We start from the raw sequence: 13,622 nt of genomic DNA, 5'->3' as shown, positions 1-13,622 counted from the left end.
GTTTATTTGCAAATTCTCTGAATTTTTATTTTGAACCTTGGGATCCCTGCACCGAACAAAAAAGTCCTAGTGGTCCCTGGTCAAAAAAAGGTTGGGAACCACTGCCTTAGAAGGAAATCGACAGGAAGTCGAGGGCACCACGCACCAAAACAGCTTTCTCTTCGGATCCCGTCCTCTACATTTTGTCCTTAGCCAGCACCCAATATTCAGAGGTATACAGCCTCTGGACAGGGAGGCTAGCACTCAATATTCAGAGGTATACAGCCTCTGGATAGGGAGGCTCCATCTGCATGAAGAGCATGTGCTTTGACCGGGATCCGTACGGCGTGCCTGCGTTATTCCGGGCATTCTCGTAGCTGCGGGGAGCACTCATCGCGCACGAGGCTCGCAGCAACCCGCCCCGGTCGCCTTGCCCCTTTAAGAGCAGCTGCGCGGGCGGGCGGGGCGGAGCTTCGCCGCCTTCAAAGTTCGATCCCCCTCGCTTCCCCATTGGCCGAGCGGGCGCGCGCCGGCGACTAGAGCCCGGGGTGGGCGGAGCCGCGGTCCCCAAAAGCAACGCGGGGGGGGGAGAGGGCCTCTCCCGCCGCTCTGATTGGCCCGAGCGGCAGCGGGGGCGCTATAAAAGCAGGGCGTTCGCGGCGGGCCGGCTCCAGTCGGCGGCGGAGGGCGGAGAGGCAAGAGCGCCGCGCGGGTTTCCAATGTCTTTGCTGGCTGCAGGGGAAGGCGGTTTGCAAGAGCCAGGGGAGGCGAGCCCAGGGCGCGGAGGAGCAGCCTCGCGCGCGCCCATGAGAGCCGTTCCGGGCCTGGGCCGCTCCTGTTGCAACGGTCGCCGCCGCCCTCCCTGCAGCGCCGCGCCCCCCCGGGCATGGAGTGCAAGCTGGAGGCGCACCGCATCGTCAGCATCTCCCTGGGCAAGATGTACAGCGCGCGCGGGCAGCGCGGCGGCGCCAAGCTGCACAAGAACCTGCTGGTCTCGCTCGTGCTGCGCAGCGCCCGGCAGGCCTACCTGAGCGGGCTGGGGGGCGCCGACCCTCTCCGGCCCGGGGAGCCCTCGCCGCCGCCGCCCGGCCCGGCCCCTCCCCGGGTCTTCTTGCAACCCCAGCAGGCGGCTTCCCCTTTGCCCCGGCAAAGCTGCGGCTGCGGCTGCTGCTCCGCCTCGGCGGGTGGCCGGCCGGCGGAGGCCCCTTCGCCGCCTTGCTGCCCCAGGAAGCGGAGCGCGGCGGCGGCGGCGGAGGAGGGGGGCTCGCCGGTGAAGAAGCCCCGCCGCGAGGAGGAGGCGGCGGCGGCGCCGGAGGAGGACATGGAGACGGGCAACGTGGCCAGCCTCATCAGCATCTTCGGCTCGGGTTTCTCGGGACTGCTGGGCAAGCAGCCCCCCTCTTCCCCCTCCACCGGCCGGAGGGGGCGGCCGGAGGAAGAAGAAGCCGTCGGGGGAGCGGAGCCGGGGCAGAGGGGCTGCGACGAGCCGCTGCTTCGCAACCTCAACCCTTGGAGCACAGCCATCGTGGCCTTCTGAACGTCGGGGGGTGGGATGGGGAGCGGGTCGGACGCTAATCCGGAGCAAGGCTTGCTCCGAATCGCCGGCCGCTCTGGGGAGCGCGGGCCCCGGGGGAAGCGGGGACCCGCTTCGTGGATGGCAGGTTTACTCCGGAGGATGAGCGTGCGCCGGGGGGGGGGTCCCCTTTGGCGATGGGACTGGAGGGGGGCCGGATCCAGCACGTCAAACGTACCATTGGCCATTTTACTCGTGGGGGGGGTTGCCTTGGATTTGCTGCTCTCGATGCACGTTTTCCCCCATCCGAATTTATAAAACTCTGCACGGGGGCTTATTTTTTTGAGTTTTGTGAATTCGAATTCTCCAAATTTTCCCCCATCCGAATTCTCCAAACTCTGCATGGGGGCTTATTTTTTTTTTGCATTTTGTGAATTCGGATGGGGGGAAACTTGCCTTGGATTTGCAGCTCTCTCGATGCATGTTTTCCCCATCCGAATTCATAAAACTGCACGGGGGCTTATTTTTTTTTGAGTTTTATGAATTCGGATGGGGGGAAACTTGCCTTGGATTGGCAGCTCTCTCGATGCACGTTTTCCCCCATCCGAATTCTCCAAAGTTTGCATTGTCCAAACTTTCCCCCATCCAAATTCCCTAAACTTTGCATTGTTGAGTTCTGAGCATTTGGATGGGGCCGTTTATGCACGGGAGGTTTTGCCTTGGATTTGCAGCTCTCTCGATGCACGTTTTCCCCCATCCAAATGCTCAGAACTCTGCACGAGGGCTTATTTTTTTGAGTTTTATGAATTCGGATGGGGGGGGGGGAAACTGGCCTTGGATTTGCAACTCTCTTGATGCACGTTTTTCCCCGTCTGAATTCTCCAAACTCTGCATGGGGGCTTATTTTGAGAATTTGGATGGGGGAAAACGTGCATCGAGAGAGCGGCAGTTTTCAGGCCAAGTCTCCCGTGCGTGAACGGCCGTTGTTTTGTTTTTCTGCTCCTGTCCTACTTTGGGTGCAAGGCTTGCAGGCCTGCGGAATGCTTCGTTTCGGAATCCTACCTGGAATTGCTCTTTTTCACCTCTGCCCCCCCCCCAACATTTCCTGGTGAAAGCTGTTGTGACGGTCATACCCTTGTTTCCATGCCAGGCAGTACATGTTTCCCCCCGCGAACATCAAAATAAAGACATACCTTTATTCGGGGAGAGACCGATCCTAAACCGCTAGGTTGGATTGATATGGTGCTGGTAAAGGCAGGTTTTTGTTTTTAACTGTTTACAGATCTATGATTCAAAGTTCCCTGGGGCTTTTGAGAACTCCTGGTCTTTGTTGTATAAAGGCTTTTGGGGAGAGGAGGGTCTTCATGGAGGTTTTGTACAGTATTCGTTCTCTGGTTTGTTCTCCGGTTTGTCGTGTGTGGGGGTTTTGTATGAAAATGTAACTTTACGTGTGTAACACGTATTAAATATTTTGATGCTGTTCAGTTGTGGCTTCTGCAGTTTCTTAGTCTGGCGGCTGGAGACGAGCGTGAATGCTTTTTTGCGTGTTTTAGTGAATGGGGGAAGCTGAGAGCTCCCATGTCAACTGCTTCACCCTGTCGTCCCTGTAGAGACCAAGGATTAAACGAACACGATTTTCCGTCTGGAGTTGAGCATCTTCTTGGGCACAGATGAAAGAAAATTCCTTGGGTGCAGAATGCGCCTTCTGGAATAGGCGAGTTTTGTAAAAAAAAACCCAAAAAACTCTGCACTTCCTTCTCTGCGCTTATAAACCTAGAATGTGCAGGGTTGGCTATGATGTCGGGGGTGGGAGTGCGTCTGAGTGGCAGAGCATCTGCTTTGCATGCAGAAGGCCCCAAGTCCAACCCCCTCCACCCCCCAGTTAAAAGCCTCACGTAGTGGGTGTTGTGGAAGACCTCTGTGCCTGAGATTGTGCCAGTCAGAAGAAGAAGAATTGGTTTTGATATGATGACTTTCTCTTACCATTTAAGGGATGGGTGATGGGGGTAGGGTTGCCAGATCCAGGTTGGGAAACTCCTGGAGATTTGGAGATGGAGCCTGGGGAGGGCAGGGATCTCAGCAGGGTATAATGCCTTACAGTCCACCCTCCAAAGCATCCATTTTCTCCAGGGGAACCTATGTCTGAAGTCTGGAGATGACCTGTAATTCCAGGGGATCCCCAGGTTCCCCCCACCTGGAGGCTGGCATCCCTACCTCTGCCTGAAATCCTAGGGAGCCCCTGCCAGTCAGAGTAAACAATACCGTCCTTGGTAGACCAACAATCTGGCTCAATATAAGGTAACTTAATGCTTTCACTTCAGATCTCCACTGAGCCAGGGAAGCTTGCTGGGTGGCCTTGGGCCATTCACACTCTCTCAATCCTACCTACCTTGCAGGGCTGTTGTCAGGATAAAATGGGGGAGTGGGAAATGATGCAAGACATTTTGTGTCCCCATTGGGGAGAAAAGCAGGCTATAAATGAAGAAGGAGAAGAAGAGTAGTTGGTTTTTATACCCCGATTTTCCCTACCTTTAAGGAGACTCAAACTGGCTTAAAATCGCCTTCCTCTCCCCACAGCAGACACCCTGTGAGGTAAGTGAGGCTGAGAGTGTTCAGAGAGAACTGTGACTAGCCCTGGGTCACCCATCTGGCTTCATGTGTAGGAGTGGGGAAACCAACCCGATTAGAGTCCACCGCTCAGAGTAAGCACTACTGACCTTGATAGACAAAAGAGTGACTCTATAGGGCAACTTCATGTATTCATGTGTCGTTGCTATTTCTCTTGTTAAGAATCTGAAGCAGATGCTCTACCAATTAACCCCAGCCTTCGGTCGGCATAATGCTTGACAAGGTAACAACTTCAAAAAATAGGAGTTTTAAAGGTAGGGTGCATTTGCATTTATTTATTTATTTATATCCTGCTTTTCTCCCCAGTGGGGACTCAAACCTGCTTAAAACATCATTCTCCCCTTCTCTGTTTTCCTCTCGATAACAACCTTGTGAGGTAGGCTAGGCTGAGAATTTGTGACTGGCCCAAGCTCACAAGGTTCCATGACGGAAGTGGGAATTCCAACCCAGGCTGCCCAGGGTCCTAGTCTTGTCACTCTGTCCAATGTACCACATTGGCTCTCGTGGCACGACAAAGCCAACTTTATTCTGGCGTAAGCTTCCATGCCCATCGCCCCTATTTTATTCTGGTAAGCTTTTATGGGCTGGAGCCCCCGACTCTAGTTGACAAATGCAGATGCTGAAGTAAAATGTTCTTAGTCTATAATGTGCCACAAGGCTCCTGTTTTTATTCAATTAATTCAGCTGTTCCCAAACTGCTCCATGGAGGACTTGGTGGTCCATGAAACATCTCCTAGTGCTCCGTGAAGAGGTTGGAAAGAAAAATACTACCGTCATTCGGTTTAGTATATAGGTGCTAGGTGAAAATTAGTGCTCCGTGACGAATTTCTCTCCAGAAAAGTGATCCATGTCTCAAAAAGTTTGGGAACCGCTGATTTAATTCATTTATGCCCCGCCTTTCTCCCACAAGGGGACCCAGAGCTGCTTAGCGGTTAGGAGTGGTGAAGTTGGTGGCTAAAGATGTTGAACAAATATGTAGGCATGCATGGGTTGGAATTCTTGGAATGGGAGCCCTTAACAAAAAGTTACTGAAGTGAGTCTTCATTTTTTAGAAAGGCTTGAACTTCAGGTACTTCATTTTTTAGAAAGGCTTGAACTTCAGGTACTTTTTAGAAAGGCTTGAACATCTAAAACTCATGGTTTTTATATCCTTCAGTGGTCCATATGGATAATTTATAGAAGTGTGATGTGGCCAAGGGCTTAACTACGTACTATGCATACTGTGGTGTGAGCTTGCTTGCATGGTGATACCGTGTCTCTTTGCTACAGACCGGTGCAAACAATCGGGAATGGAGAAAGGCTGCCTCTGTATGCGTGTGGTGTCTTCCAGTGTGGTATAGTGGTTAAAAATGGTGGTTTGGAGTGGTGAACTCTAATCTGGAGAACCGGGTTTGATTCCCCACTCCTCCACATGAGTGACGGATGCTAATCTGGTGAACTGGATTTGCTTCCCAACTCCTACACACAAAGCCTGTTGGGTGACCTTGGGCCAGTCACAGCTCTCAGCCCCACCTACCTCACAGGGTGTCTGTTGTGGGGAGGGGAAGGTGATTGTAAGCCAGTTTGATTCTCCCTTAAGTGGTAGAGAAAGATGGCATATAAAAACCAACTCCTCCTTCCTTCTTTCCCCACCCCCCACTGCTTATCCTTATAGACTCTGCTCTGCCATTCCTCAGTCCCCCTCCCTCCCAGTTAGTAATGCATTGGTATCTGTGTCCACCTGCTTAACCTCTGGCTGCTGTTAAAAGGACCAGAAAAAGAAGATTGCAGTGCCGGCGTGGTGTAGTGGTCAAGAGCAGTGGACCCTAATCTTGAGAGCTGGGTTTGATTCCCCACTCCTAGAACATGAAGCCAGCTGGGTGACCTTGGGCTAGTCACAGCTCTTTTAGAGCTCTCTCAGCCTCACCTACCTCACAAGGTGTCTTGTAGGGAGAGGAAGGGAAGACTGTAAGCCAGTTTGATTCTCCTAAAAACATAGAGAAAGTCGGCATATAAAAACCAACCCTTCTTCCTCTTCTTGTTCTTCAGTTACGGAGCTGCAACCTTATGAAGGGTGAAGAAAAGATCATTCCTAGATGACATTTATTGTCCACGTTTTCACTGAATGATGGCAAACTTTTCTTGGCTGTTATCAAAGTTAAAAATGCTTTCTGAAACCACACTCGGATTGCTTCTTCTGCTTACCTGAAATTTTACCTGATGCTATCCTGCCAATCCAGTGATGTCACAAAGTGATTTTTTTTGTTTTTGTTTGGAAAATATGACAGTTTTGTTCTAAGACACTTAACTGACAAAAGTTTCAGAAGGTGGCTATGTTTGTCTGCAGTAGAACAGCTAGATTTGAATCCAATAACTCCTTAGAGACCCAACAAGATTTTTGGGGTATACACTTTTGAAGTCAAAGGGCCCTTTGTCAGATGCTGCCAAAACGTTTGGTGGAGAGAATGAATTATACTATCTTGGAGCATGCTACTGTGGCATATGGTTGAACATATTCCACTGAGATAGATTCCAGGGCCTCCTTTAAAAAAAATCCTTTTAAAAGTGAGACCTATGATTGAAGACATTACATTTGCTGAAATCTTTATTGGAAGACTAGGCCTTTGGAATAAAAGTTGGTATATCCAGGACCTTGTTCTGTACTCCAAATCTGGACCAGAGCTTGGGCTCAGCACCTACTTTTGAAGTTAAAGGCAGAAAGAGAAGGAAGCAAAAGAGGATTGTAATGCAATGCATGAATGTCAGGCCTCTAATGTTGAGCTTTAGCTGCATATTCTGGGCCAGTATTTGATAATATGTGCCCAGTAACTAAAACAAGTGGCCGGGGAAGAAGCACCCCTTGATCACTGATAGGATTGCTTAATGCAAAGGACCGGACTGGACCATAAAACCTTAAACTGGGGTGTACAAAAGGGAATTCCTGCAGATACACACAAGCATACATTCATTCTGCTTGGCTGTTAACAGTATATACGTTCTTTCTTCCACTGTGTCTGATCATCCATCTGGTACAATGCAGGGCAACTGGGATAGGGTCAGAGCAGGCTTTGTGGTTCCGTGATCAATGTTTTAATCTAGATCAGAGCCAGACATTTTACCAGCGTGCTGTAGTGGTTAAGAGCGGTGGTTTGGAGCAGTGGACTCTAATCTGGAGAACTGGGTTTGATTCCCCACTCCTCCACATGAGCGGCGGAGGCTAATCTGGTGAACTGGGTTTGTTTCCCCACTCCTACGCCCGAAGCCAGCTGGGTTACCTTGGGCTAGTCACAGCTCTGTTAAAGCTCTCTCAGCCCCACCTACGTCATAGGGTGTCTGTTGTGGGGAGGGGGAGGGAAGGTGATTGTAAGCCAGTTTGAGTCTCCCTTAAGTGGTAGAGAAAGTCAGCATATAAAAACCAACACTTCTTCTAAAGGTAGAGCTAGGTACATAACTATTATGGGTTTCTCAAAAACAGGTCATGCCAAACTAATCTCATATCTTTTTTTGAAAGAGTGACAAGTATGGTAGATGAAGGGAATGCTGTAGATGTAGTGTACCTTGATTTCAGTAAAGCCTTTGATAAAGTCCCCCATGATCTTCTTGAAACAAAGCTAGTAAAATGTGGGCTGGACACTGCTACTGTTTGGTGGATTGGTAATTGGTTGACCAACCGAACCCAAAGGGTGCTCATTAATGGCACAACTTCATCCTGGAGAGGAGTGACCATTGGGGTACTACAGGGGTCTGTCCTGGGACCGATACTATTTAATATTTTTATAAATGACTTGGATGATGGAATAGAAAGCAAGCTAATCAAATTTGCAGATGACACCAAGTTAGGAGTGGTAGTGAATACCCTGGACAGTAGGGTCAGAGTTCAGAATGACCTTGATAGACTGGAGAGCTGGGCCATAAGCAATCAAATGGATTTCAATAGGGAGAAGTGTAAAGTACTTCACCTAGGCAGAAACAACATAAGGCACAGGTACAGGATGGGAGAGAGTTGGCTTGACAACAGTACATGTGAAAGAGATCTGGGAGTCTTAGAGGACCACAAACTGAACATGAGTCAACAGTGTGATATGGCGGCTAAGAAGGCCAATGCAATTCTGGGCTGCATCAATAGGAGTATTGTGTCTAGATCAAGGGAAGTAATACTACCACTGTATTCTGCATTGGTATTCCTCACTTGGAATACTGTGTCCAGTTTTGGGCTCCACAATTTAAGAAGGATGTTGACAAGTTGGAGCATGTCCAGAGGAGGGCGACCAGAATGGTCAAAGGTCTGGAATCCATGCCCTATGAGGAGAGACTTAGGGAGTTGGGTTTGTTTAGTTTGGAGAAGAGAAGGTTGAGGAGAGACATGATAGCCATGTTTAAATATTTGAAGGGATGTCATGTTGATGAGGGAACTAGTTTGTTCTCTGTAGCTCTAGAGACTAGGACACAGAGTAATGGATTTAAACTAATAGAAAAGCGATTCCATCTAAACATTAGGAAGAACTTCCTGACGGTGAGGGCTGTTCGAAGGTGGAATGTGCTGCCTCGGAGAGTGGTGGAGTCCCCGTCTTTGGAGATCTTTAAGCAGAGGCTAGATGGCCATCTGTCGGGAGAGCTTTGATTGTGGGATCCTGTATGGCGGGGGGAGGGTTGGGGTCACTGGGGATGTGGGGGGAGGTAGTTGTTAATTTCCTGCATTGTGCAGGGGGTTGGACTAGATGACCCCGGTGGTCCCTTCCAACTCTATGATTCTATTACATACTGTAAGCTCTATGAAGGGGCCACAGGCCCAGATGACAATCTACTTCTGCTTACTATAGCTCAGGGATTGCAGCATCAAATCCTAAAAAATGTGCCAGGCAATCAACAGTCCCATTTTACAGGAGAAGAACACCAGCTAAGAGAATCCTGAAGACAGCCTGTGAATTTGACAAGAGGCTTCAAATACAGGTAGAGCAGATGCCCAACACAAGAACAGCAATGGTGTGTAAATGGAACCAGAACTGCTGTCAAACATGTTTGAAGCGCAAGGTGTCACTTGAACACATTAAACTGCTTTCTACTGAATCAAGCCCTTGGTCCACCAACGTCAGTGTTGTCTACTCAGACTGGCAGGGGCTCTCCAGGGTCTCAGGCAGAGAGGACTTTCACATCACCTACTTGCCTAGTCCCTTTAACTGGAGATGCTGGGGATTGAACCTGGGACCTTCTGCATGCCAAGCAGATGCTCTACCATTGAGCCCTATGCCTGGTCAGCCCCTATGTGACAAGGCAAAGAAGGAAACAGAAAAGCAAATCTGATTACAGTGTGTGTGAATTCCTTTGCCTCAATTGTTATCCTCAAAACCTTCAAGGTAAAGAGGCAAAGGGGTGGGCGTTGTATGCCCCATAGATAACAGATGTTTACAGTGTGACCTTTCTGTGGCCTGGGGTTCACTCAGTCTTTTCCCCTCCCCTTGTACAGCAGTGCATGTGGGCAGGGGGAAGGCCCCAGTAGGCCCTGCCCATTTGGCTAGGTGTTGGACTTGTCCTTTGAAGCATATCTTTGCAAATATAATGTAGGGCTTGGGTCCCTGGTTTTGTAGAGCCTATGAGCACATCTGGAGTGGGTACCACCACAAAATGGCTTCCATTTCGAGATCCAGTGTGCTATAGTGGTTAAGAGTGGAGGTTTGGAGCGGTGGAGTCTGATCTGGAGAACCAGTTTTGATTCCCCACTCCTCCACATGAGTGGCGGAGGCTAATCTGGTGAACCGGCTTGGTTTCCCCACTCCTACACATGAAGCCATCTGGGTGACCTTGGACTAGTCACAGCTCTCTTAGCCCCACCTACTTCACAGGGTGTCTGTTGTGGGGAAGGGAAGGTGATTGAAAGCTGGTTTGATTCTTCCTTAAGTGGTAGAGAAAGTCAGCATATGAAAACCAACTCTTCTTCTTCCATGGGCAGTGGACCCACCTGCAAAAATATTGGGAGGTTCCAAGCCAAGGATTCTCCTAGGATGGGGGCTGCTGGGGGCTCCCTGCTATCACACATCTCCTGCTCCAATGAGTTGGAAAGCTAGGACTGGCGAGAGGGAGGAAGTCGAATGCCAGGAAATGACTTGGCAGGTGCTCAGTTGGGGCTTACTGATGTGTGGGTCAGATTGAAGTAAAAGCAAAAATACTGAGTTTTTCAGGAAGCTGAAATCTGGGTCCAGTGCTGTATTCTGTAGGTGTCGACTGGTTGTGTGAACCCCCCCCCCCTTCCCGGTTTAAGAGACCAGCTGGATGCTTCTGTTGAATACTAATCTGCAGGGAAATCAATGGAACTTTTAAGTGTCCACAATAACACTGGCCATTACCACCTTAATCTCACTGTGCTCTTTACTGCCCTAGACATCTTCTAATAGAGACTGTTTGGGGCCTAAAGAAAGAAGAAACTGCAGAGGTTATGCCAGTTGAGTTCTGGCATGGCATTGGCACCCTCCTGGTTATGAAGAAGAGTTGGTTTTTATATGCCAACTTTCACTACCATTTAAGGGAGACTCAAACCAGCTTACAATCACCTTCCCTTCCCCACAACGGATGCCCTGTGAGGTAGGTGGGGCTGAGAGAGCTCTAACAGAGCTGTGACTAGCCCAAGGTCACCCAGCTGGCTTCGTGTGGAGGAGTGGGGAAACAAACCCAGTTCACCAGATTAGCCTCCAGCTCATGTGGAGGAGCGGGGAATCAATCCCGGTTTCTGTCCCGAGCTACAGCTTGGATAGTTCAGCTGGAGGGTTGGCACTGATGGTTGTGCTCTTCTTTTGTATGGAAGAGCATTTGTTTGCGGGAGTCCCTGCTTGTAGACTGAAGCAGCACAAACCAGAGCTGGATTAACTACCTTATGAGTAAGACCTGGGCTAAGACTGCATACAGAAGAAGCTGGCTAACACATTGCAAATAGACCTCTTATGCAAGTGTCTGAAGAGTGAAGGAAAGTGATTTTAAAAATAACCTTGGGGAAGTGGGGCGTGTCTTGTGGAATTTACTGAGTGAGGAAGCCAAAAGCTCCACCCAGGTACCAGCAGCATGAATGCATTCAGTGGTCATTGCTAAAATTACCTCTTTGTTCATCTGTTGATAGATGGAGGATGAGACACTTCCCCCAAGCTTCATGAGTAAAAATGATTCGCTCCCTTAGCTTACTCAAGATACAGCACCGCAAAGCAGAAGAAATACTCCTGTCATGTTCACATGTGTGAACATGACATGCTGCTACTACTAAATGTTAAAATGTGCATTTTGAAGAGGGTTTTTGCTCTCGGATTATCCTGCAATATGAATCAGTGGGCACTTTCACACAGCCCAAATAATGCACTTTCAATCCACTTTCAGTGCACCTTAACAATCGTTTGCAAGTGGATCTTGCTTTCCTATTTAACACCAGTAAATGACCACTCCCCAAAACTCGGCACTCATCGAGTCCCTCTGCTCCTTTATGCGGACGATGCAGTGAGTCTATCCTGTATGAGGGTTGGGTTAAACCGGCTTTTGCAGGTTTTTGCGACCTTCTGTACTGAAAACGCCCTTGAGGTAAACTACAACAAGTCTAAAGTTTTGGTCTTCTCCAAATCTTGGAAACCTTCATCCTGGAAACTAAATGGACACCAAATTGAACAGGTGAAAGTTTTCAGCTATCTAGGTGTAAATTTTCAATATAATCTTAAATGGACCAGTCAGGTGAAGAGGTCAGTAAATCCACTGAGATACAAATCTGACGCTACCATCAGATTTTTTTACACACAAGGAGGACAATATGTCCCAGCAGTTATTAGACTCTTCACAGCGAAGTTACTCCCCCACTTACTCTATGGAATTTCCTTATGGGGAGTAGAATCCAGCCAGAAGATAGAGGTAGCTCAGGCCATCTTTCTGCGCCGACTTCTGGGATTTTCCAACTGTGTTCCCTATTCTGCTGTATGCCTGGAAACTGGCCAAAGTCTTCTCGAATCTAAAACCTGGCTACTTATTTTTAAATTTTGGCTCTGACTTCATTTCAGAACCACCCCTCATTGCCTGACATGGCACATGTTCGCGGACCATTTCACCTCCCCCTGAGATAAAGCCATAGTTAAGAAAGTTGAATCTCTCGGAATCACCTTTGAATCACTCCTCCTTGAGGAGACCCAGGCCTTCAGAGTTATAAAGCAAAAAATCATGGATTCCGAAAGACAGCTGCTTCTTGCCAGGGCACACACAACCTGCTCACCTTTAGTTTTTGGCATCTACCCTTCTACAAGTTCCCTCCCTAGCTATTTCTCCACGCTGGCTTCTCAACTGAGGCGTTATTTTATGCTGGCCCAATTCAATCTACTCCCCACGGCAATGACGAGGGGCGGATATGCAAAGCTTCCATATGATAAGAGACTATGCTCGTGCCAAAACAAGTGGGATCTGTAACACATGTCCTGCTCCACTGTGAACTTGGATCCCACCCTTGTGAGCCACTTCTGAAGAAATGCACCATTGGAACCGATGAGGGGCTGGTTCGTCACCTGTTGAATGATTTTAGCCCGCACATTACAGAGGGGGTTGCCAGATTGCTGGGAACTGTTCTAAAATTTTGAACGGTGACTGACCTTTCCCACAGTTGACGGGCTGATATTCTATCGATATTTTATTGGGATTATTTCTTTATTTTTCTCTTCTAGGTATGTATGTTAACATTTTGCTTCTATGCCAATAAAGGTTTGATGATGATGATGAAGTGGATCTTGCCAGTTCACACAGTAAAATCCACCTTCAAAGTGCATTGAAAGTGGATTGAAAGTGCATTATTTGGGCTATGTGAAAGTGCAGTATGTTTGGTCTGCTTTCAAAATTTCAGATCTAGAAGAATAAGATTGGCTTAGGAGGAATTGTGAAGGAATAGATGCCTGGGAAATCATCTCCAACCCAAATCATTGCTTTCAAATTGGCCCTGTCAGATGTTTAAACCTTTTTCACCTATAGATAATGATGCATCTCAGTGTGTTTTGGATTAATTTTACTATATTTCCACCCCATGAATGTGTTTTAAGCATTCACTGCCTATCCTATTTCCTGAGAGGGATCTCTCGGGAAACATATTAGTTCTTTAGCTCTAACCCCATTGATTACCTCACTCCATCTGAAGGCACATGCCTTGTATTTGGGAATGACCTCTTCTAGGAGATACAAGTTTTTCGTAGAGCTTGACCATCTGAGGGAATTGGGCACCAGGTAGTGGCTCCTGATAATTGAAGAGGTGGACATCCCCAGTGGACAACATCATATTAATCCTGAGGAACAATCCCATAGGATCGCTGTAGGATGGGATTCACGAAGAGGCCTTAATACCATGTGTTCTGCCCCCTTCCCACGGCCCCAACCATAATTATTTAAACAGCCTGATGGACTCTGGAGAGGTCAAAAGCCCTGCACGCAGTTGCCGTTTTGCATGGTCATAACAAAATGCGTCCCATGGCTTTTGTTTTTTTTGGATTTTTGCTTTGGGCCAACACAGTTACCTGTATCCTCTTCG

The 13,622-nt window shown here is 48.6% G+C and overlaps 1 protein-coding gene across 1 annotated transcript; it reads left to right on the top strand.

Annotated features, from left to right (window-relative positions):
* The first annotated feature begins 862 nt into the window (after window positions 1-862).
* Window positions 863-1,516, top strand: IER5 (immediate early response 5). Its single transcript, XM_056845452.1, has one exon. The coding sequence runs from the start codon at window positions 866-868 to the stop codon at window positions 1,514-1,516; it is 651 nt and encodes a 216-aa protein (XP_056701430.1). The 5' UTR covers window positions 863-865.
* Window positions 1,517-13,622: the final 12,106 nt, after the last annotated feature.

Source organism: Euleptes europaea, chromosome 2, assembly GCF_029931775.1.
Source record: "Euleptes europaea isolate rEulEur1 chromosome 2, rEulEur1.hap1, whole genome shotgun sequence".
In the NCBI taxonomy this organism is placed as follows: Eukaryota; Metazoa; Chordata; class Lepidosauria; order Squamata; family Sphaerodactylidae; genus Euleptes; species Euleptes europaea.
Note: the sequence above shows the minus strand (reverse complement) of the source record. Positions and strands in the feature narration are given on the sequence as shown.

What these genes read in the sequence shown, in the direction of transcription:
- IER5 (XM_056845452.1), top strand. Translation starts at nt 866, where the DNA reads ATGGAGTGCAAGCTGGAGGCGCACCGCATCGTCAGCATCTCCCTGGGC.